The sequence below is a fragment of the Zingiber officinale genome, chromosome 8B (assembly GCF_018446385.1).
Source record: "Zingiber officinale cultivar Zhangliang chromosome 8B, Zo_v1.1, whole genome shotgun sequence".
Taxonomy (NCBI): Eukaryota; Viridiplantae; Streptophyta; class Magnoliopsida; order Zingiberales; family Zingiberaceae; genus Zingiber; species Zingiber officinale.
Genome location: NC_056001.1, coordinates 66,781,619 through 66,808,576, shown reverse-complemented (window position 1 = coordinate 66,808,576; position 26,958 = coordinate 66,781,619). Strand labels below are relative to the sequence as shown.

The window sequence follows — 26,958 nt, the reverse complement described above, 5'->3', positions numbered from 1 at the left end:
CCTCACGCTAATCTTTCCCACTTCGCCCGCTGCAACCTGTAGTCGAATCGCAACACCGACTCCGACAACGAAGACATCGCAACGCCAGTCCAGAAAGTGGCACCTCTACGCAGTGAGAACCAAAAAGGAGCCAACTTTTTCAATGATCCGACGAGAAAAAAGGAAGAGCGAGAAACAACGAGGATATCGTGCGAGAAACCGAGTTCCGAATCCCTTACCAAACAAGATTGAAGGGAAAGTCTCTCCCTTTTCCCACCTCGTCTTGCGTCTACTTCCCGACTTTAGGGTTTGTCTTAAATGCAATTATAAACGCTCCGTCCGGTTTCGAGTGAGAGGAACAGAGAGACAGAGAGGAGGAAGGATCTGCTCGTGTTCCAGCGGACGTCAGAGATCTCTTGGATTCGATTAATCCTCCCTCGGCACCATTTTCCTTCTTTCTTTTATCTTCCCCTGCTTCATCCTTTCCTCACCATGTGTTAGTCAACAGCTGCAGCCGCTTCATGTCATCTGAATGGCATGCCATGTTATGTACATGGGCATGGCCGCCATAGCCATCCGATGATCAAAACCATGGATGATGAGGAGCCACGCATATGTGCCGTGTGCGGTAGCCAAACGGCCGTCTGCACTCGGCCGTTTGCAAACTCATTCGATGGGCTCGTTTGCAAACGGATTCGACGGTGAGGGGCAGTCGCATAGATATTAAATGCGAACGCGTGCACGGTGTAATATAACGAGAAGAGTTCCACTATTTGATTACAGAAGTTTTCGATCTGCCCTACGAATTTGTTGAAAATTTCATTTCGTCTTTTAATTTAAACAAGTATCATTCGCACTTAAGAGTGAACAGTTTATTAATAATTAAATTGACTTGAGTTCATTTTTTAACGGATAGAGTCGACCCAGCTTTACGATGAAAATAGGAGAAACCTAACGATGATGACAACAACAATCCATTTTTATTCTATTAAATAGGATTAATTATATAGATCCTTTATATCATTTATATACTTAAATAAATTTTATATTTTATTATTTTTAATCAAATTTTTTTATCTTCCTCTTTCTCGTTCAATATATATATTTATCATAGTTTCACATAAATATAATCACGGATCGAGTTGGTTCGATTATTAGGGTAAAAAGTTATCCGGCCCTATTAGATCAGATAATACAATATCAGGACCTACATTCAACCCTATATTTGGCGGTTATTGTGTATCAGATATTCGACGGGTTATCAGTTATTTGGATATCCAACCCTATATCCAATAAAATATGAAATATAAATATAAAACAACAAAAAAATCAAATATTTTAAAATGATAATAGACATTATCATTACACGTTGTAGCAGCTAATCGTCAGTAGCTGCTACAATGTGTAGCAGCTTATCGACAGTAGCTACTACAACGTGTAGCAACTTATCGACAGTAGTTGCTATAAGTAGGGGTGATCGCGGATAGGATTGGTTCGGTTATTGTGATAAAAAAATATCCGGCCCTACTAGATCGGATAATGTAATATCGGGACCCTACATCCGGCCCTATATGGCAGATTTTTTCGGTTCGGTTTGGGTCGGTATAAGCGAGTTGGTCGGTTTGGCGGGTTGACTGTTCACCCCTAGTTTCACATTACTTAACTGAAGTATTTATTGATTATCTAAATATATGTGACATGTCAACTTGTATCATCTTAAACGTATCTCTCGAAATTTTCTTTCAATAGATGCAACTTCGATTTTCTCTCTAATGCTCTCATTTTTCATTTTGTCCATCCTTGTATGTCCATACATTCATCTTAATATTCAGCTCCATAATATAGCAGATATAACTATGATTTTGTAGAACTTTCCTTTAAGTTTTAGAGATACTTTACGGTCACATAAAACACCCGACGCTCTCCTCCATTTCAATCATCCTACTTATATTCTATATAAAATATCTCTCTCAATCTCTCCATCATTTTGTACAAATGATCTTAAATATTTAAAACTCTCGGTTCCGGACAACTCGACATCTCCTATCTTAACAATTATCTCATTACGTCTAATATTACTAAACTTAAATTCGTATATTCTGTATTTATTCTACTAAGTCTAAAATATTTCCATTATAGTGTTTTCCGCCAAGATTCTAGTTTAGTATTTACTCCTTCAAGTGTCTCATCTACCGAAATAATATCATCTACAAACAACATGCATCACGGTACTATATCTTGAATGTATGTAGTGAGTTCATCCATAATTAGTGTAAAAAGATAGAAAGTTAAAGTTGATTCTTAATATAACCATATTTTTATTGGAAATGCTTCAGTTACTCTACCTGGAGTCTTTACTCTAGTCGTTCCATCCTCGTACATATCCTTAATCAGCTTAATATATATTACAGTAACATCTCACTTTTCTAGAATTCTCCATATAATTTCTCTTAGAAGTGTATCATAAACTTTTTCTAAGTCAGTGAATATCATGTGTAGATCTTGTGTTTTGCTCTCAATATTTTTCAATTAATTATCTAAGAAGATGTATAACTTCCATTATCGACCGTCTAAGTATGAACTTAAATTGATTTTCGGTCACCGGGGTTTCCTTCCTTAATCATTTTTGTATTACTTTTTTTCTAAAATTTTATGGTATAACTCATTAGTTTAATACCTATATAGCTTGCATAATTTTATATGTCTCCCTTGTTCTTGTATAAGAGAACTAGAGTACTTATCTTCCATTGATCAGACATTTTTTCATTTTCAATATAATAGTAAATAAATTTATAAGTCATTAAATATCTTGTTTTTCTAGGCATTTCCATACCTCTATCGGAATATCATCTGGTCTAATGGATTTTCCATTGTGCATCTCATTTAAAGCTTGTTTTACTTCTAAAGTTTGAATTATACGATAAAAATTTAAAATTCTATACTTATTTGACTTAGTTAAATTATCTAAGTTAAGTTAGTCACATAAACCTTCATTAAAAAGTTGATAAAAATATTTCTTCCATCGCTCTTTTATTTCTCCATTGTTTACTAGTATCCTAGTACATTCATCTTTAATATATTTTATTTGGATAAGATCTCTTATCTTCCTTTCTCTTACTTTAGTTATTTTATAAATGTCTCTTCCCTCCTCTTTTATATCGAAAGTTTTATTCTTTACTTCATTCACAACTTTCTTAACTTTTTTCTGGGCTATTGTATATTTTTTAAGTTTTTCTCGTTCTTACAAATATATAATTCCTTATAAGCTATTCGTTTTTCCTTCACTTTCTCTTGTACTTTCTCATTTCACCATCAAAATTCCTACTTAGTGGTGTATGCCCCTTTAACTCACTGAGTATACTCTTAACTACTATTTTCAACTTTGATATCATCTTATCTCATGTCGTATTAAAGTCACCGTATATTTCATCTAATGCTTATACTCCTACCTTCTCCTTAAATATATTTTGTTTCCCATCCTTTAAATTCACACATAATTATAGGAGTCGTATATATTTTTTTCTATTGATATTATGTTTTAGGCGTATACCCAACACTACTAACCTATATTGGGTAGTTAAACTTTCTCCACAGATGACCTTACAATCTTTACAAATCTTTATATTCGTCTCCTAATCATAAGAAAGTTGATTTGTGATTTATTATTCTCACTTTTAAATATAACTAAGTGTTTTTATCTTTTCTTAAAAAACACATTAGCTAATATAATGTTATATGTTATCGCAAAATCTAATATAATTTTTCCTTCCTCATTTCTCATTTTAAATATTCTTCATTTTTTCACTCTGACATGCTCATTTAAATTACCTCCTATTAAAATCATTTCATTTGACAGAATGTTTTATAATATTTATCTAAGTCATCTTAAAACCTTGATTTGATAGTTTCATACAATTCTACTTACAATGCATATACACTAATTATATTTATAGTTTTTTCGCTACTATTATCTTAATGATTATAATTTTATGTCATTTTCTGCCTATTCTTACAACTTCATCATTTAACAAACTATCTACAACAATACCTACTTCATTTCTTGATCTACTATTTCTTATGTATCATAACTTAAAACATGAATTCTCTATCATCTTTACTTTCTCGCTTATTAATTTTTTCTCTTTTACACACAAAATACTAATTCTTCTCCTAATCATTATATCTGTTAGCTCCATTGATTTACCAGTGAGAGTTCTTATATTCCATGTTTCAAATATTAAATTATTAGTTTTTCTATCATATTTATTCGTATCTAACCTATGGTGTGAGAACTTTTGACTATTTAACACTACACTCAAGTTCTCCTGGAAATGTAGCGATTATTGTCGATGTGTTACAGTCTGACCTTGCAACGTGAACTCTTGTATATTTATCACTACACCTGAATTCTAAAAATATAGCGGTCCTTGTCGAGATGCTACAGTCGAACCCTATAACACGTTCATTTTAAAAAAATAACTTAGCATTAATATAATAATTTAATGAATTCATTCATTGAATATTTATCGTACTTACCCATAAAAAATTAATTAATTTGATAAAAATTAAAATAATTAAAATTTTAATCATCAATAAATTAATTTCTTACGTCATTAAACATTCTCAGTTCGAAATCAATCCATCAACTGAGTGTTAACTAGTCAATTGATAAGATGTAATAGGACAACGATCTTGGAGAGGTAATAAGTCGGAGTAAAGTAACAAGGTCACTGAATTTAAACAAAGTCAAGGCGACATGCACAAATAATAAACTTTAAAAAGCAACGAGAGTGCTAGAAAGGGATCATAATTATAAAAAGAAAGTATAAATGATCTCAATAAGCTAAAGTAAGACAAATAAAAGTAAGAGTGACGAGATTACAAACTTATAGTCTAAAATGATATTGAAGTGGGTCCAAAAATACTAACCATTTGGATGAGTTTTTATAAGATTTTCTATTTTTTAAAAATTATTCTGATAATTAATAAAAAAATTTTATGGGATGAGATGGTCATATTTAAAATTAGTGTTAAATATATGTGAATATAAAAAAGATGGAAAAGACATAAAGCTACATTGTGAATAAGACTTTAGTTCTATATTGAGAATTTCAAGTCGTATTAGTTGGTTTATATTGATTTATATGTATTAATGATATGAACAAATATATGGGGAGAGACTCCCTCTCATGCATGGGTGTGCAAGGGGTGTAAATCCATAGTCTGGATTTGTATTGAACCAAGTTGACTCATGTGCAGGCACAATCTGCATATGCCGAATGTTGAACCGGTTGTGGAATAACTAACATTTTGCCACATAAACCTTTTTACTGCTTATTTAAGGGTGTAACAGATGCATTAATTAGAGATTAATACAACTGAGCGAAACGTTGGCGTTTTACAGCTCGACAAATAATGATTATGAATGTTTCCCATTGGTCTGAGGCGAATCTGTTTCAAGTAAATTGTGACCCTCATAGGCCTCAGTCCATTTGTCCGCTCGGATTCTTCGCCCACTCGGCTTGTTCTATCTCTCAAGTGACACTGTTCACAGACAGCTTTTCCATATCGGCCTCTCTACTCGACCGACCGCTCGCTCACTCGGTTGCTCGCTCGACCGCTCGGCTTCTCTTCATGCTCGTCCAACCGTTCGCTCGTTCAATCGCTTTGCCTGATCTGCTACACAGTGCAGTCGACTATACTGCTCGCTCGGTCTTTCTATCCGCTCGACCAATCTGCACTCAACATTCAGCAGAAACCAACCCACGCTCGTAGCCTGAGATTTCGGCTCAGATCATCCCGACAAATAAATTGAATTTAATTCAGTATAGTTTAAATTTGGCTAATTCCCAAGTATCTTTGGTAGATTGTTTGTCGAACAATTAGTCGGTTAGAAAAACTAGATATTTAGATTATAAAAAAAATGATTTTGCCCTTGGTAGTTCTCTATGTGATTAATCAGGTATTTAAAGGTCGACCATAGGATAAGAGTTTGAATTTCGATAAAGACGAAGAAAAAAATCCTCTCTGCACTGGTCACCTATAGCTTCCTAATTTATCTCCTTACAAATAGTCGTGGAGACGACCGTATGGTGCCGCTAGGATGGAGAATTCTATCTTTTACTATAATAAATATCTAAAGGTTGAATTTCAACTGTAACACGCTATAGAAATTTTTTTTTAGTAAGATAATAATTCTAAAAATGTTAACCATTTAGATGAATTTATATGAGTGCTTTTTAATTTATACTGATTACTTATATATATTTTTATAGGGTCGCATCGGCCGCTTTTAAATTAATAGGTTATAAGAAAGTTGGATAAAAAAAACTTAAAAGAAATCGGTTTCTAACGAATAATAAATATAGCAATATAGAGATAGTGTCCATCCAACTTTGAACAAATGGAATTTGACATGGAATCATAAATTTTATTTCTAATGCTTTAATAAGCTAAATAAAAATATAAGTCCTTGAAACTAACATTTTAGAGTTTTTCAAATCCATTAAACATAATTTAAGTTAAATCAGGGGTCAAAGTGATTATTTGTTCTCTTTTTAAATTCGTGAATCCTTTTGACGACGTTAGCGTTATCAGTCAGGCCCCATCAAGCTAGAAGAGACAACGACATTTATTATTCTTTATTGGGCAGTTATAATTTATTTAAATTATGATTTTGGAAATTACACGTCGGATTTTGTCAGCGATGAATTGATGTAAATATATATCTTTCTGTATCTTAACGAGGTGAGGGCAACCAGAGGATGTCATTATAATTTTCAAGACATCGATAGGGCATGAATCAAATATTGATAAATAACTCAAATATTTATAAATAACTTTAGTGTTAGATTTAATAAGAATTTATTTATGTTGATGCACATAAAATTAATTAAATTATAATAATTCATTAAATTAAATAAATAAGTTTCATCATATATTTATTTAGTTTATTAACGTTTATGAATAACATTTGATGTTGGAGAGGTGACGCTCATGCTGTTGGATGTTGGATAAAGTCTATGTGGACCTCTAACGAGCTGAGCCTGTAACTACAAGTCGTTAGTGTCGAGCCAGGGAGGAGTTCCTTGGTGATGGTCCTCCGATGCTCAAGTCAGTCACCGGCGGCAAGCGAATGAAGAATAAAGTAGAGAGAAAGGAGCAGCAGTGTAATTGTAGACAGTAGTGAACATACCTCCGTCGAAGCCAGGGGATCCTTATATAGGACTACCAGGAGGCGCGTGTACACTTCTCGAGGTGTGCGTGCTTCTCAAAGCATACTTGGAAAATACGTGTCAGAAAAGTATATCTGACGTCATACCCGAACATCCCCAGCATATCCCTGATGTGACAGTGAACGCTTATACCGTACAATTCTATGCACGACCATGCCGCCGACCATGCAACCCATCGATCAGTGACACTGGTCCCTAGGAAGATATCGCCAACCGCTCCTCTTGTTTGTTATTGGGCCGAGCGAGAGAGCCGCTCGACTAGCTCGTCGTCTGGGTGATACAATGGTCGATCGGGTCGAATATACGCTCGGTCGATGACCTGCTACTCGGTTCCGTCCTACCAAGCGATAGGGCCATAGATGAATCGAATATTTATAAATAACTTTAGGACTAGATTTAGTAAAAATTTATTTATATTTATTTAATTTTAATGTACATAAAATTAATTAAATAATTAAATTTTAATAACGGGTTAAATTAAATAAATAAGTTTAAAAATATATTTATTTAGTTTGTTAACGTTTATAAATAACATTTATGAACAATATTTATATTAATATGTTAAATGAAAAAATAAAATAAAACAAATAAATTTAAATTATCAGGCTCAATAACAAATCAAAATAATTATAAACAATCAAATAAATTTGAATTGAGAGCTTGATAACATCTAAATGAATCAATCTTGAACCAAACTGAAGCTAAACTTGAATTAAAAGTTTGGTAACATCTAAACGAACCAAGCTTCAACCAAGTTCAAAGTTATAAAAAATAAACCAATATAAACTTGAACAATCATTTAAAAGGTTTGATTTAGTTTATTTTAAACTTGGTTCAGCTCGTTTATAACCCTAAGACTACGTTTGGTAGAGTGTAATCTGCCTTGTAATGTAATCAGGATTACATTACAAGGTTGATTACTTTGTTTGTTTTAACTTTAAACCTATAATGTAATGTAATGTAATGTAATCTCGATTACAAAAGGTAATGAAATTTGTAATCTGGATTACAAAGTAAATACTACGTAATCCGATTACATTACGAGGTCACCGTTTAATCAAAATTTGAATATCGAATATACCCCTAGTCAGTTGATCGCCTGTCAGCCGCCGCCCGCCCACCGGCCGCCCGCCCACCGGCCGCCGACCGTCGCCGCCGGTCGTTGACCGCCACTGCCGCCGGTCGTCGACCGCCACCGCCGCCGGTCGCTGCCGCTGTCACCATCACCGGTCACCGGACGCAAGCTCTGACAGAGGTGCGGCGACCGTCGATAGAAGTCGCAGAATATTTTTATCATTTTATAATAATATGAATTCCATTCCTTATAAAAAATAATAGATACCAAACAAAAGAATGCAATCATCTTTATAATAAAAAATTACATACATTATATTACCAAACGTAGTAATGTAATCAAAATTACATTACATTAGATTACAAATTTGATTACATTACAAGCTCGATTATATTACACCAACTAAATGTAACCTAAATATCATATTAAATTTGAGTTTCGGGATATTTTTTTTAACGAGTAACTGATTTAAGAATGTTTAATTGATTAGTTACTCGTTACACGTACTTCTCGATTTAATTTAATTATATGCAAAATTTATATAGTACTGAATTGATCATTTTAAAATTAGTGGACATCTAATTAAACAAATAAATCATTGGAGTATCTAATTATATTTAATAATTAAATTCGATTACAATTTAGATGTTTTAAAGAAAAAGTATGAATGCCTACCAATATTCATGTGTTTTATCTATTTAAATTGAATACTTGTATATATATTCAAATACTCACTAGTCTCCCATATAGATATTCAACTTCCTACCGTTGGAAATGAAATGAAATGAAATGGAAATATAAATATATAGGATAAAACCTCTGTGTATCAATTAAATGGATTTCCCTTATTGGCTAAAAATTATCTGGATTTTCTTTAGTCGATAAATTTATCTTTTCTTTGAGTTTTTTCTATTTTTAAAAATACTTTCGTGGATTCCTTTATTGGCGGGAACTATCATAACTGGTTGAAAAGTTGGACGCCTGTGGGGCGAAGTAGTTGCGATCCTGGCTTGCGATTGGCCGTCGCCCTGGATTGCAATCTACTGCTTAGATTTGGGTGAGCAGATTGTGCTGACGTGGCGGATCATGATCTCAACCCTGGCCAAGTTTAACACCTTGATTTGAAGGTGTTGCTGATCTGAAGCTCCAACATCTCGTGAAAAAGACGATGAATAACTTGAAAAGACAACGAAATGAAATTTCATCTCTTCGGATCAAAAATAACCCGAAGTAGTAAAAAGGCAGAGGGCGCAATTTAAAATTATGAAAATTTAAAGAGTAGTATCTAACTTTTAGATTTTGGCATACTTAAATTCTATTTGACCTTTTCCGTGAAACATTACGGTGGTACTAGATTGAAAAAGTCAACGGCTTCTCCAGCAGAGCAGAGAGGTACCACTCGTTCTTCTCCACGCCGCGGTCGAGCTTCCGACCAGTCACCCACCGGAGCTTGCTGAACCCGATCCGGCCTATCATCGGCCCGTACGTGGCGTCGAGCTGATCGCCGGAGCAGAAGAAGTGGTCGAGCCAAAAGAGGCCGCCGGGACGCAGCACCCGGTAGATGTCGAAGAGCGCGAACTCGAGGACGGCGTCGGGGATCCAGTTGCTGAGGACGTGCATGGAGTGGACGATGTCGAGCGTGCGGTCGTAGAACGGCAGGCGGTGCGCTACGGTGAGGTGGAGCGCCACCAGCCCACGGGCGGCGATGAAGCTGTTGAACGGCCCGTCGAAGTCCATGGTGGTCGATACCACGGTGACGCCCCGCTCCCTCATCCTCGCCGCGAATGTCCCGCTCCCCCCGCCGATGTCCAGCCCTAACCGCACCGTCCCCTCCGGCCGCGCCGCCAGCACCGCGTCCATCCCGAAGTCCAACCCCTCGCCGTCCGCCAGCCACCGGGATTTCTCCCGCCCTTCAAGGTCGAAGCAATCGTTGCAGTCGGCGTTCGAGCCCTTCGTCCGCCCTCTCTGCACCAGGCATGAGTAGTTCTTGCAGGTGTAGGCGTCCCACACCACACTGGTGTCCGCCGGCGTCGTCCATAGGCTCTCCGGAAGCGCCGCCGGTTCCACATACCTGTAATGGCGGACACAGAGGATTAACAGGGGATAAAAAATAGTCTCCCATTTGGGGGGAAATTCACCCATTCGGCGACGGCGGGTGGCAGCGCCGCCGCGGAAGCGGCTCGCAGCCCTTCAGCATCAGGCGCTGCGCGAAGGCGGCGTCGGAGGGGCACTCCTTTCCCACCTCGTACGTCATGTACCGGGTCAGCTCCTCTCGGAACCGCCGGCAGGCAGAGCCCATCGCCGGGAACAGCCCGTCAGTGCCGAGGTTTCCGCTACGACCCAGAGGAAGCTTGTGAGGGCCCACGGCCAGCTTCAGTTCCTCCGGCCAATCCTCCTCCTCCTCCCTCCCCCGATCTCCGTGCCGTTGGGCGCCGAGGAGGTTCTCGAGGAGGCCGCTCGCGGTGGCGAGCCGATTCTGGAGCTGCACCAGCTCGACTTGGCTATCCGCGAGTTTCCGCTGCGTCGCGTTGTGCTCCAGGAACAGAGCGCCGCCGGAGTCGCCGTCGAGCGGGCTGGCGGCGCCTCCGCCGGAGCAGAGGTAGACGGTGACCAAATTGGTCGACGCCACGAGAAGCAGGATCTTGAGCTTGAATGGAAGGTTGACGGAAAGCCGCTTCTTCGTCTCCTCCACGCTGCCCATTCTCGGAGCCCTGCAACGATCCGCAAAGAGATCGCCGGAGTAAATATAGAATTAATGCTCGTTCGTGATCTGCCACCGCTCGAGCCTAATTATGAACCTAACGCGTTGACTTTTGTGGACGATCGAGGATTTTGGTGCACGAGGAAGTCGAATCGGGCATTAAGTTGCTGCCTGACCGAAATGAAACTGGCGCGAAGGCCTCTATAGAGCTCTATACGAATTCAGCTCTGTTCGACCTTTAGCCATTCGCACAATTAAACCAATCATTCACTCTCTTTTTTGTTAGGGAATCAATTGAGTTGACTTTACGATGACCGGTGAGAGGATGTCCGTTGACTTTGATGCATAACGGCCGAACTCGTGAATTTATGCACATGCCGGATCTAGTGATGGATTCATGGTGGACTAACCGGATCTAGTGAAGTGATAGACATTGAAAAAAGTAAGAAAAGATCTGTGTGCTCGTGCAATTGTTTTTTTTGGTTTCTTCGAAAACCAACAAATAGCATCAGATGGAATACTGGAGCATACTCTATAGTATAAAGGAAATATGTAGTTCCAAATGTCCCCTTTCCATAATAAACATTTATTGTTTTAATGGATAAAAAATAATTTCCATTGCCGGGATTTGAACCCGGGTCGCCTGGGTGAAAGCCAGGTATCCTAACCGGACTAGACGACAATGGATTTATGAAACGCTACGTTCCATTTTATTATATGTAAAATAATAAGCACTAATTTAATTCGTTTGATTAATTTTAAAAAATAAAACTTTTATGTAAATTGCCCTCACGCAGGTTCGAACTACGGACCTTCAGTTTACAAGACTGACGCTCTACCACTGAGCTATAAAGGCAGTTGTTGTTTATGAAGCAAATAAATAATAAGAATAAAATAAATAAGGAAAATTTAGAAAGCCAAACAATCGACACCAATACAGGAGCGCTTCAAAGTTCAAACAGCCAAAATGTAGGGTATAAGCACTGCTGATCCCTTACACGACTTAATTAGTTTGATTAATTTTAGAGATTATTTCATTAACGAATTATAAAAAATATTTGGTTAATTGCCCTCACGCAGGTTCGAAGTACAGACCTTCAGTTTACAGACCTTCAGTTGGCAACCACAAGCTATTTTCTGCTATAAGCAAATTTCTATTAAAAAATATAAAATAAAATAATTAAAATTCAATACAGGAGCGCTTCAAAGTTCAAACCACCAAAATGTATCATTTTGACTTCCTTTTAGGAGTAAACGGTATGGCAACCACAAGCTGTTCAAGTCGGGCAAGGATCCTCTGGTCCAGAATCTCTAGATCAATCCTGGATCCTTGCATGTTCATTGGATGGGTGGACTGTACCCCATCTGTTAAAAATGTGGGGTCCAGTTCATCCCACCAATGAACATGCAGAGCCTCCTCTGGTCCAGAAGATTTCCACTTCATCCATGAAAATTATTGGACCTTGACAATGTCTCACAGTATGTAATTCTCGGATGCAAAGGCATCTCAACACCATTAACTACTGCCAAAAGATAAAGTGAATTTTGACTTTACAAAGAATACTTTGATCTAACCTTTCCTTCTATTTCCTGAGCAAAGTGCAGTTCTTCCAGTCTGAAGATAATTTTGAGTGGATTGTGCTGGTACTACCTACCTTTAGAATTAGTATGATGGTAGTAGATATAATAGCATAAAAGAACCATCCCTACTTACTAACCTACAATGTTAGTATGTTGCAAATACTCAAACCTTTCGATTAACAAGGCCTCTGCTGCAGTGACATCTTTTTCTATCCTGTTCAGCCTCCAGGGGAATGTTCAATGAAATTTTCAATCTAATGGAATGGAATTTGGAGACGAGAATTGCCCTTCATCATAAGTTATAACTAAAGGCTATAGATCATCAAGTTGTAATAGTTTATCCAGAGTATATGAAGCTACCAAAATGTCCTCCTGTAGGTTTTGTAACTCTCCAACTACAAACTTGTGGGCTTCACCATCAACCTCCACGATACTGATTCCTGTTTCTTTCTTTATACCCTTCTGCCTCATTAGTTTTCTCACTCTTGTTACATCTGCCCATCTACCTCTTGCAGCATATGCGTTCGATAAGAGCACGTATACCCCAGTTTCATGTGGCTCCAGCTTGAGAAGATGGTTTAGAATCTCTTGCAGAAGATCTTGATTTCCATGAGCTTTACAAGCACCCAATAAAGCTCCCCAGATATGCACGTCTGGTCTCATTGGCATGGTTTGAATAAGTTTGTAAGCCTCCTCGAGTAGCCCTGTTCTTCCAAGCAAATCGACCATGCAACCATAGTGTTCTATCCATGGAGGAAGATTGTAGGACTCGGTCATAAGATTAAACGAACAACGGCCTTCTTCTACCAATCCAGAATGAGAGCAAGCACTTAAAATGGCTAAGAAGGTCACCTCATTTGGATTCATGCCAATTCCTACCATCTGCTCAAAATAGCCAAGAGCTTCTCTACCATGCCCATGCATAGCTAGAGCACCGATCACTGCGTTCCACGAAGAAACATTCTTGAAGGGCATTTCAGAAAAGGTATTCAATGCGATATCCAGGCATCCACACTTCGCATACATGTCAACCAATGCAGTCCCTAGATGAACATCCCATTTAATGCCATTCCGATGTATATACTCATGCACCCATCTTCCGGAACACAATGATCCCAAACTCGCACAAGCTGATAGAACACTCGATAAAGTGACATTATCTGGTTCGACTCCAGAGGCCCGCATTGAAGCAAACATATCAATCGCTTGCTCGGGCTGCTTGCATTGCACTAAACCGCTGATGAAGCTTGTCCACGATACTATGTCTCGCTCGGGAAGCTCATCGAAGATCTGTTTGGCTTCGGCTAAACTTTCGCACTTCAAATACATATCCAGGAGTGCATTTCCAGCAACCAAATTTAACCCGCATTCATGCTTCAACACCAGTGCATGTACCATCTGACCCCCGTTCAGGTCCCCAAATCTCCCGCAAGCGACGAGGATGCTAACGAAAGTCGCTGCGTTCCGCGCAACATCCATGGAGGAAAAGAGTTGCAACGCCTCTCTGTACAGCCCGCCTTTTACATAGGCGGAGATCAAGCCTGTCCAGGATACAACATCTCTGAGGGGCATTTCGTCGAACAAAACCCGTGCATCATCGTACTCCCTGCAAATTGCATAGACATGGACGAGCGCATTCTGGACGAACAGATCGGAGGCGAAGCAGAGTTTAACCGAGGCTCCATGGATCTGCTTGGCTTCGGCGACACCGGAAAACTCGATGCAAGATTTCAGGACGACGGGGAAGGTGTAGTGATCGGGGAAAATGCCGTCGGCCAGCATGGTCTTGTAGACGGCGATCCCGAGGTTGGGGCGGTCGCTCCGGGCGTAGCCGGAGATGAGCGAGTTGAAGAGGAGCGGGAAGCGGTAGCGGCGGATGCGGTGGATATGGTTGATGGTGGCGAAGGCGGCGGGGGGAGGGAGGCAGGCGGGGAGGAGCGCGGCGAGGTCAGCAGCGGCGAACGAGTCAACCGTGAGGCCGGAGGTGAGGAGGAGGGCGTGAATCCGTTGGAAGCAACGGCGAGAAGACCGCGGGCGGCGGAGGAGGCGGAGGAGGGCAGCGTGGAGAGCTTGGCCGGAGGCGACGCTCATGATTTCAAATCCGAGAAAGACGAACACGTACTTTTGAGCCGGGAAAGATAACTCGCCACAAGTTTGTTTTTTTAGTCCCACATCGAAAGTTTTTAGTCATTTAACTCTCCTATAAGCAGAGCTGCTAAATATAATCATTTAGAATAACAACGGTTATAAATGAGAGCTATAATAAAAGTAATTATATAATCGAGGTTAATCTATCATAATAAATACCATTGCAAATCATTAAATTTATACACATGGTATGAATGGATCCTCTCGAATGGGATTGGCTAGATAAAGTCGAGATAAATACCTCCCTTATATATTAATCATTATTTCAAAAATTAATAACCATCCGTAATTTACCTCTTCCGTGTTAACCTTAGGATGGATTAATGGAGACGCTCCTTAAACGGGATTAAAGGAGCAACTATTTGTTAGTAAAACCTTGTCTTTGTATCAATTCTCACTTTATAATCTACAATCAAGGAAAATCAGTTTTGTCTCAAAACACCTCCACATCATGTGAGTTTAAGCAACCAGGGGGATGAAGATGAATTCCGAGTGGGTTCCGAATAGTCATTGTTGTGCTATCTGCACATGATATAGAAGCTCGTACTTGTTGCCTACCGAAAAAACATTGCAATGGTGTCCCTGCTGTAGGTTGTTAGCTTTGACAAAATCAGTCCATCCGGCCACAAAACCGGTAAATTGGTCAGTCTCGTGGTACATAATAGGCCATAGTCTGAGGCATGGATCACGAAGAATTACAATTTTAGTTTCAGATCTTTTTCTGCCTTTTGGGAATGGCAGCCTGTGAGGAAGCTCCTGCGTTCGAAGAATGCAAGCAAGCGGTCAGATCATAAATCTTAAATGAAGGATATTAACCAAGAAATGGAAATATAGCTGTATGGAAGCAGAATGTAGACCAGAAATTATCCAAATAAATGATTCACATTGAGCTATTACCAACTAAGGAGGCATTGCAACAATCGAAATTTTTTTAAAAAGAACTACTAAAACTCATTGGGCAATCTTGCACAGCATATATTTAAGCATCCTTGGATTGACAATTATTGACTTTTGAATGCTACAAAGAACCAGAAGCTGTTAGTTTCAACAATTAGGATCAGTAACAAGAATTTGTGATTCTTATCCCATTATCTAATTCTTCTGTATGGTTACATTACTAGTAATAATATGAAAATCTTTTAAATTATTCTGTTATTTTGTCTCCTACGATGTCTCATGCAAACAATGCAAGTTATCTAGTTATCTATCTATAGTCAAATTCATTTTAGTTAATAAGCATGCCTACACATATTTCAAGAAATTTTGAGGCACAAAAAACCAAATTATGCAATTACCAAATTTTCGAAACGTCCTAACAAATGTCAAATGTAGAATTTCATAATCTTGTATGCAGCCTCCTTCCTTCAATGAGATGACTCTTGCAGGAGCCAAAACTGCAATAGAGAATCATGAATGGGATAGTTTCCGCCAAGAAGAAAAGATCTCGACAAATATTTATATTGGATAAGAATGTTAGTTGGCACCGGCACTGACACTTTTGGACATCCTAGTCCCTAGTTTGGGTGTAACAGATTGGAAAGATTTTATTCGTCACCTTCTTCCACTTTTGTTTCTTCTTCATCCCTTTCCTCTGTACTGTCTGAGCGAACCTATACCAACTTGTGCTAAGATACAGTGCATCAATCGGCACTACATGATCTAGTTTACGCTAGCTACTAAAACACGGCATTGGAATGCCAGAATGAGATTCTGAACCTCGGTCAACATGGGCCAAAAGTTGGCAGAGTAAAATAGAACAGTTACAGTTATGGACTAGCTTACTAAATGTCTGCTTTCATAAAGGTCAACCTGGCATTAATTCTTCTTTCCACTTCAAGATGATTCACAGAAAAAGGAGAGAGTATTGCAATGAATTTTCAGATATAATTCAAAGTAAAGAAATAAAAAATCACCACTCAATATGTTAGTTAACTTACAATGTAGAACTGGTAGTTGGACGATAGAGTTAAGCTGAAACACGGAGCACTTAATGAAAAAACACCATCCAAGCCTGTAGGTTTCACCTCTGCAGATTTAGGATCATGGCTTCTTAGGCAAGATTCATCCTCTTCCCCATTCACTTCTAGCAGAATATCAGATGCCTTTCCTGCCGTTTAAGATTATTTTCTACTGTGATTGTCATCATTAAAAAATTATAAAATCTGAAAAAAAACAATGACTAGGTAACTAAACCAGTCTAGAATTACCAGATTGATTAGCTGTCACAGTCCTATCAGGTATATCCTGAAGGTTATTATCCGACCGATTTGCTTCAGTAGTCATATAAGGCATATCCTGATGGTTGCCTCCAAAACTATCTAACAACGAAGTAAGTGGTTTTGTGTCTGAACAGCCAGTTCTACCTGCAGGCAAAGTATTTTGTACTTCTAAGATTGTTCCACTTTAGGAAGATCTTGTGCTATGCCACAAGATCTTAACTTTTCATAGTAAATGTAACTAATGTATGATGTATCTCCTTTGTAAAACATTTTACCATAATGGCATGAATAGTTGCTCCTAGAGTGGCTAACTAGGGCTTAGCTGATCTTATAATTAAAGAGCCAACATCAATAATTATAATTTGAGAAAAAAAAATATCTATAGTTCATATTTAAATAGACAACATTTTCACAAAAATATTATCATGATCTAGTGGGGGACAAACACCAGTTAAAAGATTGTTTGGATTTATAAAAAGAATGCTTGGATTTATCTATAGTTTATTCCTTATCCCTAACATTCTATTTTTTTGTTTTATTTACTTTAGATCCTACTAAAATAGACTTTGATTTGTAAGCATAATCTATATGCATTATTGATATTCTATATTAAAAATTTAAATTAAATATATCTCAAGTTCTTTTCTTCGACATTAAAAGAACACATACATGTTCCATTCAATCTATTTCTTGATTTCCCCATGAATCGTATGCTTGCGGCATTTTTACATGACCAAAATTTAAAAAAAAAATCCAAAGGAATCAAAAAATTGGAAAATTGGATAGATGTCCAATGGATCACACCATGAAGAAAAAGCATTTTGTTTTGGACTAACCCATGGTCACATATGAAATAGTATAAATTTAGCAACACCTTTTCCTCAAGATCTCTTGTGGGAAAGATAATGTCCAGCATAAGGTCGTCCTTTATGAAAATGGCAAATCAATTAGAAGAATTCCTCACACGGGCATTCAATTAGTTTGCACTTTTTAATATTGAATTGGGATCTAGAACAAAATGGTTCTTTGAAAGACATTCTTGCTTCCTTTATTGAGTTAAAGGGAAATGATAAAGGGTAGTCCGGTGCACGAAGCTCCCGCCATGCGGGGTTCCGGGGAAGAATCCATTGTACACAGTCTTACCTTGCTTATTGTAAGAGGCCGTTTCCAGAATTCGAACCCGTGACCTTTTGGTCACAAAGCAACTTTACTTGAGTTAGCAAAATCGAACATCTCCTCTAGATGGGAAAAGATCTTTTAAAAGTAGTTTACTTCCATTTGCTACAGATTGAAGAATTCCCAAGGAACCAACATATTAAAGCCCAATACATTGTTGTAGCGTTGCAAAAAATTTCTCCTTTTATCCACTCAATTACTAGTACATTCCTATAGTAATTCCCAGTATAAGGATTGAAATAGGTACAAAAATCTATATGAGCCCATAGATGTCTTTTAAGGATTCCAATAAAGAAATAGTATTGATAGTTTGCATGATTGTCCTTTTTATTATCATTTCAACAATCAACTTCTCACATACTGATATCTATACTACCTAGTGTTTATTCTATACTGTCATTTTAGTAGATCCCCAACCAACCGGAATGAACATTCAAATATCTACCTCACACCCATTCATGTGGCAAAAGGCAATTCGCTCGCCCCTAGTGCCCCTGCCAACCCGTCTCTAGGCCAACACGGAGGAGGTAAATCACGGGTGACTACTAGCCATTAGTGCAGGTGGTCAAGGCATAGGGGAAGGCATGCTCGGACGCGCTGAGTTTTGACCCCAAGACCTCAACCCCACACCCATTCATGGTGGTACTCCTAATGGGTTGAAGACCATATCAACATGTGCTTGATCTTGCAAATAAGATATATCTTGTCTAGGCAAAATTTTGGAAATGATACCCTTATTCCCATATTTTTACATTTTTTTTAAAAAATGTATATATTAGTCATTTTCAAATTCTAAATGGACCCCCTCCCCCATAGGATCAAAGTGTCTCGTTGGGTGCAAAATACTTCGTTGGGTGCCTGAACTCCTCATGCAAAGGGTCATTGTGTTAGGGCAAAATGTCCCCCATGATTTACCTGTCTATATCTTGTCATGGGACCGACAATATTAAGCTGCTTGGGATGAGCGATGTCACCTTTTGCTCCAATAGTGTGGTCTTCTACCTATAGGTGGTTCTAAAGAATATTTTTATTTTTAGCAATTGAGGGGTACCCATGATACTAAAATAGTCAATTTCTACCCATGATCCCAACATTAGCATGCCAATTGAAATTTTTTTATTTACAATATATAATGTGTTAAGCATCCATGGCTAAATGGTTAAACCACCCAACTCATAATTGGTAAATTCGTAGGTTCAATTCATTTTTATCAAAATTGCAGAGTAAATGTGCCTCTAGATGTGGTATTTCTCTAGTAATTCTTTCATATCCTTGGCTTGTCATATGAGTTGAATTTTATACATTCGGATGAGAAAAGTAGTATAAATATCTTCATATACCAAATATAGTATTATGTCTTCAAAATTGTAACCTTCCCATGGCATATAAGCTACTAATACGTTTTTTCTTAAAATGAGTTCCCACCAACTCAGCATGCTTATGAAAGATAGAAAAAGAGAATGTAAGTTTACACTGAAAATAAAGCATAACATCTTGAAGACCACTGAAAAAGGAACTAGATAACTAGATACCAATTAGGCATTGGGAACTTACTCCTCTTTGTGTGCACAACTATTCTGTTAGCCGTTTGATCATTAATATGTTGAATTACAGGTGCAAGGGAATTAACTGCTGGAGAACTTTCATGGGTAGATGAGGCATCTCTAGGTATGTTAACAGTGTCAATGCATCCCATGCTATTACCAGTTACATTGGCATTTGTGGCAGCACCTCGACCATGTGTTGTATCTTCACTTACAATATGGCATATTCCATCCTTTGTAATAAGAAATTTGCAGACAACCTCTTCAGCTGCAATTGTATTTATCCCTGCTATACCATTCCCATTTTCTACTACATGATATTTCTCGATTATGTTAGTTTTGCATTGTCCATTTTCTATATCATCCTCTACAATGTGGCATACACCATCCTCTGTGAGAAGAAATATGCCATCAATCTTGTCAGATGCAATTGCATTCATCACATTGGGTTCATGAAGATAGTCGTATTCATTTTCTCCTAGATAACATATCTCATTTATGTCAGATGGACGCAAAACATCTACCTCAGGAGTAACAAGGATGACATCCCAGCAGCTAGAAATCTGTTTTTTATTTGTTTCATCTACAAAAGAATGTCCTCTTACTTCATCTTCTATTGGAACTTCTCCGCGGATCATGTTGGCTGATGGTTTGTTTATTTGAATTACATCAATATCTCGAGGACTTCCAGAACCACAGCTACGAGGGGGAGGAAATTTAGGTTTCTTTTCAACTGTATCTGGGTTTTTAGCTACACAACCATAATCAGGATCATCCATCATTTCAATATCTTGGGCAGAGTTTCCAGACTCATTTTTATTCTGCACCAGACACTCAGCAGAACGATTGGCAGAAATTGTAGGATCATTTATCTGCTCTGATCTTTTCTTAGCATTTGAAGCTTCAAGAAAATGTGGTTTCTTAAGCGGCCTTTCAAGAGAGGAATCGACCTTCCTTCGATTCTTTCTGGAGCAGAGATTGTCAGCAACTTTGCCAAAGTGAACCTCTGTTCCACCAAGAGATTCAGAAACATTTTTGTTAGTACTCGGCAGATCAGTCTTCTCTAGTGAATCTTTCTTAAAACTAGGTGCTTCAAAAGATTTCTGACGCTTGACAAGCTGTGGCCTCCGAAGAGATGTGCTAGTTTTCTCTTTCTTCTTTTTGTTGAGAATATTTCCATCTGTTTTACCAAAGTAAACCTTTTCACAAGTATTAATGCCAAAAATGTCAACAGCAAACAAGGATTCGCCGACATATGTGAACACCAAAACATCCCCAGCAGCAATAGAGTGATCCAATACAAAATCAGGCCAGCCATCTTTAAATGCCAAGGATTTAGCAGCAACTGAGAGTTTAACTTTAAAACAACTTCCGAGAGAAGTTTTTAGATACACATTCTTATCGACTAAATCAACCATAACATGGGTAAAGTCTGGGGGTATGAACTGCATAAACATGAAACAATTGAGTACACAAGCGAACACGTAAAGCAAACAAACCAAGCATCAGAAAAAATCAATTTGGGTTAAAAAAAAAAAACATACCAATAACTCTTGGAAATCCCCAATCATGATCTTGAAGAAAGAAGGGTGAACTGGACGAGGATAGCAAGGGAAATGAGGAACAGAAGAGCAAGAAGACTTTTTTTTATTGGAGCACTCATTGTCACCTTCCTCGCAGACGGGTTTCTTCTTAACCATCTTTTCGCAGATTGTAACAGTAAACCTAAAAAAAATGAGAGAACTTTAAGATAGCAGATATTGGTTCCTAGATTCTTACATGGTATCAGAGCTCGGTTGATCCACTCTGCTTCTTACAGAATCCCCTCGTTTTCAAGGCAACGCCGTGGAATAAGAACCAGAGCACCAAGGATAGGGTGCCAAGGGCGATTGGGCTTTGTCTCGGGATCAGAAGCGGCGGAAGAAGAGTTGCGAGGCCCTGAGGAAGCACGCTTTGACCTCGGTTCGTCCTGCGAGGCTGGGACAGGGGAAAGGAACCGCAGGAGGTTGCCCCTTTTCGTCGGTAGGGTTCTTGGTTCGGCTTGGACTCGGTAAAGGAATTGCCGAAGGCGGCCGATTTGTAGCCAGTTGTGGCTGGGTTCCAGAAGCCGGCTTCTCGGTGCCGACGGTGCTCGGTGCAGCGCCGCAGCGGCAAGTAGAAGCGGAAGGGTCCACCGACACAACGAGAGGGATTCGGGGAAGGAGCATTAAATTCTCTGGGAGAACTTTAAGGGGGAAATATTTCCTTTTAAAGCCTCCGAATTTACTGAATTGTACCCTGTTTCCATTACTGACGTAAGATCGTGCCATTATCTTTGCCCTTTCGCCTCATTGACTTGGCGCTACAGTCAACGGGATTTTTTTTCCAAATTAGCACTTGAATTTTCTACTTTTTCTAAAATACTCTTTTCTACTTTTTCATCCATTTAGTAAAAGGACATTAAAGCTTCCGAATTATTAGAATGTGTTCGAAACCCTACGAATTGAGAGTGGGCAATAATCACGTTTAGTGATTTTTTTTAATGAAAAAGGTTAATTATTAAATTTATAATAAAACATATATGAAATATCACCAAATAACATAAAACTAATCATCACAAAGTAGAGATTAATGAAAATATATAAAAAGTAAACTATATCTATACATAAATATTAAAATTTTCCAAATTAATTTTTAAAAAATAAAGGTTGTAAATAAATTAAATAATAGTCTTCCAAAGTGCCCAAGGTTAATTGATTTTTCTCGCACATTGATACGATATATCACAGAGGGTATCGACAAAGCATACATTTATGCACTTGTTGTAAGAACAAAGTGTATGAAGAAAAAAACAAAAACAAAAACAAAAACAAAAACACATGGATTTTGCTTTTTTTTAGAAAAGTGCAATCAAACAGCAAAAAGTTCATATGGTATCTGTATTAGAGATTGATAGGAAACATCGCAGTACTTCACACAGGTTGAAGGTTGTAACTGGTATGGTTTATGAGACAAAAGTTATATAGGGTGACAGAAATCACACCGTATAACGATTCTTAGCAAGCTTCTCCAGCTTCTTTGCATCGTCCTGCAACAGTGGAAGGAAATTAATTTATCAATTTGCAAAAAGGGAACAACTTGATTGAACAAGACAGATGAGAGGTTTTCTTACATGAACTAGAAAGTTAATAGTGTCATTATAGTCCAGAAATTCTTTCCATTGCTTCCCGATGCTCATCTGCAGTTTTAGGAGATAATATTTTTTATTTTCCCACACTATAAAACATAATTTTTTTAGTATCATCTGAGGATCATTAAGTTTGCGAATGTGGTGAGAGCGATTGGGAAGAGCCGCGCATAGAAGATATTAGATTTTGTAGTTTTGCGATGAGGTGTGAGAATGAGAGTAGATTTCAGGGAGAAAGTGTGGCCTTTCCTTAAGGTCTCAATGGCCTGAAGATTATAAAGTTCCTGAATGTTGGGAGACGTTTGGAGAAGGGTTGCATAGGGAAGATATTAGATTTTGTCAACAAGGTGGTCATCGAGACAAAGATAGCATTGAGAAAGAGGAGGGATTAGAGTTTACGAAGAGAATTTTGTGGTAAGAAGAGGGAGGGGAGACCTTGCTATCGTGTCAAATTCATGGCGTTCGCCGATGTTCCTAAGTGGATTAAGAAGAAAAACTCCAATAACAAGTTGAGGGAAAACATTGTATTTTTCTGAATTTCAGCCATGGCAGAGTACAACTTGTGTATAAATAGTCATAAGAACCAACTAATTATTCTGAGGTATGAGAAAAAATTAGTATTCCTATTTTTCTTGCAATACCATTAACTAAACAACAGAAAGCATAACCTATTACTTCTAACATCTCGCAATTCTAATAAAAACTAAGTGTTATCGCTGGGCCTTTACCAACAATGGATTTGATAAAATGAAATCATCCACAGTTGACCAAACCCAAAGAGAACAAGTTGTTATAGGCATGAAAGAAAACCCCTACCATATTCAAAGTGCTAGGAAAGTTTAAATACAAACAAAAAATCTAATAATAATAGAACATTTTCATTTGCTGGAATTAGATCAGTTTCTCTCTTCTTGCTGAAAGTGAACTAACCAAACTTGTGAACAATATAGCAATATCCTATTGTTGAAAGAGAAACAATTTAGAATTTAGTATGTAGATTTTAGCTATTTTGTTCTGGATGCATATATTCATTGAGGATTAGTTCTCCCATGTATTGCATGGAGTCAGTAATTAGAACAATTAGACTGAGGTTTAGGGAAGAAATTAATTTATCCTTAGCTTAGATCCTGAAAATTAAGCGCGGATTTAAATTTGAGTAAATTGGGCTTTAAATAAGTAAACAGAAAACCTTGCTTGATTTTTCTATTCTACGATTTACCATGAACTTAGAAAGACATTTAATGCATCATCAGTTTAGCTTAGGTCCTGGAAATATGGACGAATTTAAATTTAGGCAATTGGTCCTTTAATAAGTAAATTTCATTTTCTAGAAGCTTTCAATTGGTTTCTGTAACTTCGATCTTGAAATGTTCATCACTATTTTAGATAAAAAATAACAAAGAACGTAATATGCAGGTTTGGCGAATCATCATCATCATAATTCGTAATAACAAAGAAGTAATTATTATGCCTTCACATGTTGAGATCATTAAAATAAAAGGAAAAGCCGTAATCAGATGATGATGATAAGGTTGTGCAAAGGATTAGATACTAAATGAAATCATTTCAGCATAACTAATTCGCAAGTACCTGAGCTTTTTCATTAGCAGCATTCTTGGTCCACAAAGCTATCTTTTCTTGTTTCCCTCTTACATTAACAACTGCTCCACAAATTTCATCCCCATAGTCAAACTGCTCCCCGATCATTGCCAATAACTAGTAGGAAAAGATGCAAAAAAGTGAAAATAATGTAAGTTGTTATATTTATTGAATTTATGAATTTTACCAAGTAGCAAGAAACATACAGTATATAACCACATCTGATCTGATCTTCCTCTAGCACAACTAATAGTCCATTTCCCTCCATTAGCACAAACTGGGTCTTCCCATTTTGGTTCAATGTTGTCCTTAAAGCAATGAAAATCAGCTCCCGTTATCAGTTTGCTTGGATGATTGATATTATTGTATAGGCTGAAAGCACAAAGAAAGTAATCATTGTGGGCACACCATGTCGTACAAAAGGATGATAGTTCCATATGTTTTACATGTAAAAGAGCTTCCTCTATGAAACATTAACTATAACCACTATAGAACAGAACAAAGGGCAATGAGATAATGCACACTAAATACAACATTGCATGAAAAACAAGTCAATTAAAAGAAAAGACAGCACATGTTCCTTGGCACATTATGAGAGAACCTTGGAGCCATATGAAGATAGTATGACAAATACAGTTAATCCCACATGAAGAATTTAAGAAAGAATGTGAATGTGTAAAGGCTCTGATGGATGAAGTTGACTAAGTTGAGGTTAAATATCTTGAGTTACATGATTCATATTTGGTCAAGTTAATGGACTGATTATCTTATCAGATAGGATCATGACAAATGCTGTTAAACATCTGATCCAAGGAATGAAAGAGAAGCAACTGGAAAAGGCAATTATTGTGATGAATGTGGAGCTCATAAGAACGCTGAACCAAGTGGTACAATTGAAAAAGTGGAGGCACCTCTTCGTTCCACAAGATCCACAAAGAATCTACACCATTTAGTGGCGATTAGACCTTATGTTGCCATCTATGAGTTAGACTGTTTACTTGGGTGAGGACATAAAATCATTAAGCAGATCTGAACTTGACACTGCACACAAAGATACTTGAGGGTTGACTAATGACCATATAAAGACATTGACGAGTGAACTACTACTCTACCAGTTGTTGTGATTAAACATTCATGACAAAGTGAATCAAGTCTCTTATGACAACAGTATGGGTCAGGGTAAAGATTAATTAGGGTACATGTGAGAACTTAGTTTAACTCGCATCAACAACTGAAGGATAACTCGTATAAAAAACCTGGATGGGTGAACTGTCATTAACTAGTGCATGAGCATTTTGAGGCGCGTGTTCATCCTTCCAAGCTAAGAGGAACAGAATTGGTGATGAGATGAGATTAGATAGAACCTAATCCAATACAAAAGAATGTGATTCAATGAAAAAGGATTTCCTAAGTTGCTAGAAGTGGAGCTCATGTTGCATTGAGCAAATTGTAATTTCCAAATATCTACAGTACAGATCTATTGTTTAGTCCCATGCATGGCAAACAGCATCTCAACATAAATTCGTTTTGAAACTTTTAACTGAGATATGCATCTCGTCCAAGTCACTCAATGCAAGAAGCACAGCAAAGTAACACCTATGTAATCTACTCCACCTACTTTTATTCAGGATATTCTTCTGGTAGTTATTACTCTGTGCTTATAGTCTAATAGCAATTAAAAGCGGGCAAGTTCTTAACTACCAAGATGGCTCAAGGAAGATGGCTATACAGTGCACGATAGAATATATATCTACTACTATTCAAGCTCCAAGGATGTTCAGAAAATCCCCTAGCAATCTATCCATGGCAGCCTCTCCCTCCTAAATACGTTTCTTCTTTCCTATCCATACTCATCACCTCAGCCTCTACGCGATTGACACGATCATAGCACGACACAGTATGTTGACACGTTGATGAAATATAGGTTTGCTAAAGAACCACAAGTATGGCAAAAGAAGATCTGAAAGCTCAGTATTTTCCAAATGAATCAGGAAATTTTCCATGGGAAAAGAATGGCCGCAAGGCGAGTTGGCACGAACTTTACCCCCAGAAATCTTCGACAGTGGAGAAGGTATGGATCCGGCGGAGGGAACTGCCCCAGACAGCGTGCTTCGACTTGGATTGGGGGTTGTCGAACCAGAAGGTCCAGGAGTGCTCGAGGGGGTGGGGCTGCTCGGCTCCCACCCTCGCAGCAGCAGCATCAGGGTTCGCGTCATCATCCTTGATCTCCCCTTCCTCGATCTCCTCCGACAGATCACCGTCCCTCTCCAATCCCTTCTCCTCCGCCACCAACACGTCCGCCTCCTCCGCCATCACGCTGTCAGACTCTAGTAGTCGCCCGCTGGCAGAACGATCTCGTGATGTGGCAGAGCAGAGCTCTGCGCCGAATGAGTTCGACGAAATGGCCGCCCCTAATCATGGCGAAACTCCAGGACGGACCATTATATCGGACTCGATGCCCAGTGTGCAGTGTCGGCGTTACTTGTTACGAATGATATAACAATCCTAAACATTGGAATTAATGAAATGTTAGGG

General features: G+C 38.1%; 5 protein-coding genes and 2 non-coding genes across 8 annotated transcripts in view; all 7 read right to left on the bottom strand.

The window, feature by feature from the left end:
• The window catches only part of LOC122013928 (transcriptional corepressor SEUSS-like), a 3,715-nt gene extending 3,198 nt beyond the window's left edge, over positions 1 to 517 (bottom strand). Inside the window, exons 1-2 of the mRNA XM_042570139.1 lie at positions 219 to 517; positions 1 to 105 (exon numbers count right to left, since the gene is read on the bottom strand). The exon at positions 1 to 105 is cut by the window's left edge and continues 1,387 nt beyond it. The gene's annotated coding sequence lies outside the window, so the exon portion shown is untranslated. The remainder of the gene's footprint in view (positions 106 to 218) is intronic.
• A 9,079-nt stretch (positions 518 to 9,596) lies between these two features.
• Positions 9,597 to 10,433, bottom strand: LOC122016349 (probable methyltransferase At1g29790). The gene has a single exon (XM_042573615.1). The coding sequence runs from the start codon at positions 10,429 to 10,431 to the stop codon at positions 9,640 to 9,642; it is 792 nt and encodes a 263-aa protein (XP_042429549.1). The 5' UTR covers positions 10,432 to 10,433; the 3' UTR covers positions 9,597 to 9,639.
• A 1,170-nt stretch (positions 10,434 to 11,603) lies between these two features.
• Positions 11,604 to 11,677, bottom strand: TRNAE-UUC. Its single transcript has one exon. It is a non-coding gene; the product is annotated as a tRNA-Glu (tRNA).
• A 97-nt stretch (positions 11,678 to 11,774) lies between these two features.
• TRNAT-UGU lies at positions 11,775 to 11,846 on the bottom strand. The gene has a single exon. It is a non-coding gene; the product is annotated as a tRNA-Thr (tRNA).
• Positions 11,847 to 12,581: 735 nt separating this feature from the next.
• Positions 12,582 to 14,915, bottom strand: LOC122016348 (pentatricopeptide repeat-containing protein At4g38010). The gene has a single exon (XM_042573614.1). It carries the CDS (start codon positions 14,660 to 14,662, stop codon positions 12,884 to 12,886), a length of 1,779 nt encoding a protein of 592 aa, XP_042429548.1. The 5' UTR covers positions 14,663 to 14,915; the 3' UTR covers positions 12,582 to 12,883.
• Positions 14,916 to 15,084: 169 nt separating this feature from the next.
• On the bottom strand, positions 15,085 to 21,921 carry LOC122016347. 2 transcript variants are annotated; one of them, XM_042573612.1, is made up of 6 exons: positions 21,476 to 21,918; positions 21,203 to 21,383; positions 19,669 to 21,103; positions 16,927 to 17,082; positions 16,657 to 16,826; positions 15,085 to 15,475 (listed from the first exon to the last, which is right to left on the bottom strand). In XM_042573612.1, exons 2-6 carry the CDS (start codon positions 21,356 to 21,358, stop codon positions 15,227 to 15,229), a joined length of 2,166 nt encoding a protein of 721 aa, XP_042429546.1. In that variant the 5' UTR covers positions 21,359 to 21,383; positions 21,476 to 21,918; the 3' UTR covers positions 15,085 to 15,226. The 2 variants fall into 2 exon arrangements, with proteins under 2 accessions (XP_042429546.1, XP_042429547.1); XM_042573613.1 differs by having other exon boundaries at positions 21,203 to 21,921.
• Positions 21,922 to 22,542: 621 nt separating this feature from the next.
• LOC122016350 (eukaryotic translation initiation factor 4E-1-like) lies at positions 22,543 to 26,876 on the bottom strand. Its single transcript, XM_042573616.1, has 5 exons — positions 26,468 to 26,876; positions 24,630 to 24,795; positions 24,415 to 24,540; positions 22,810 to 22,875; positions 22,543 to 22,725 (listed from the first exon to the last, which is right to left on the bottom strand). Exons 1-5 carry the CDS (start codon positions 26,734 to 26,736, stop codon positions 22,675 to 22,677), a joined length of 678 nt encoding a protein of 225 aa, XP_042429550.1. The 5' UTR covers positions 26,737 to 26,876; the 3' UTR covers positions 22,543 to 22,674.
• Positions 26,877 to 26,958: the final 82 nt, after the last annotated feature.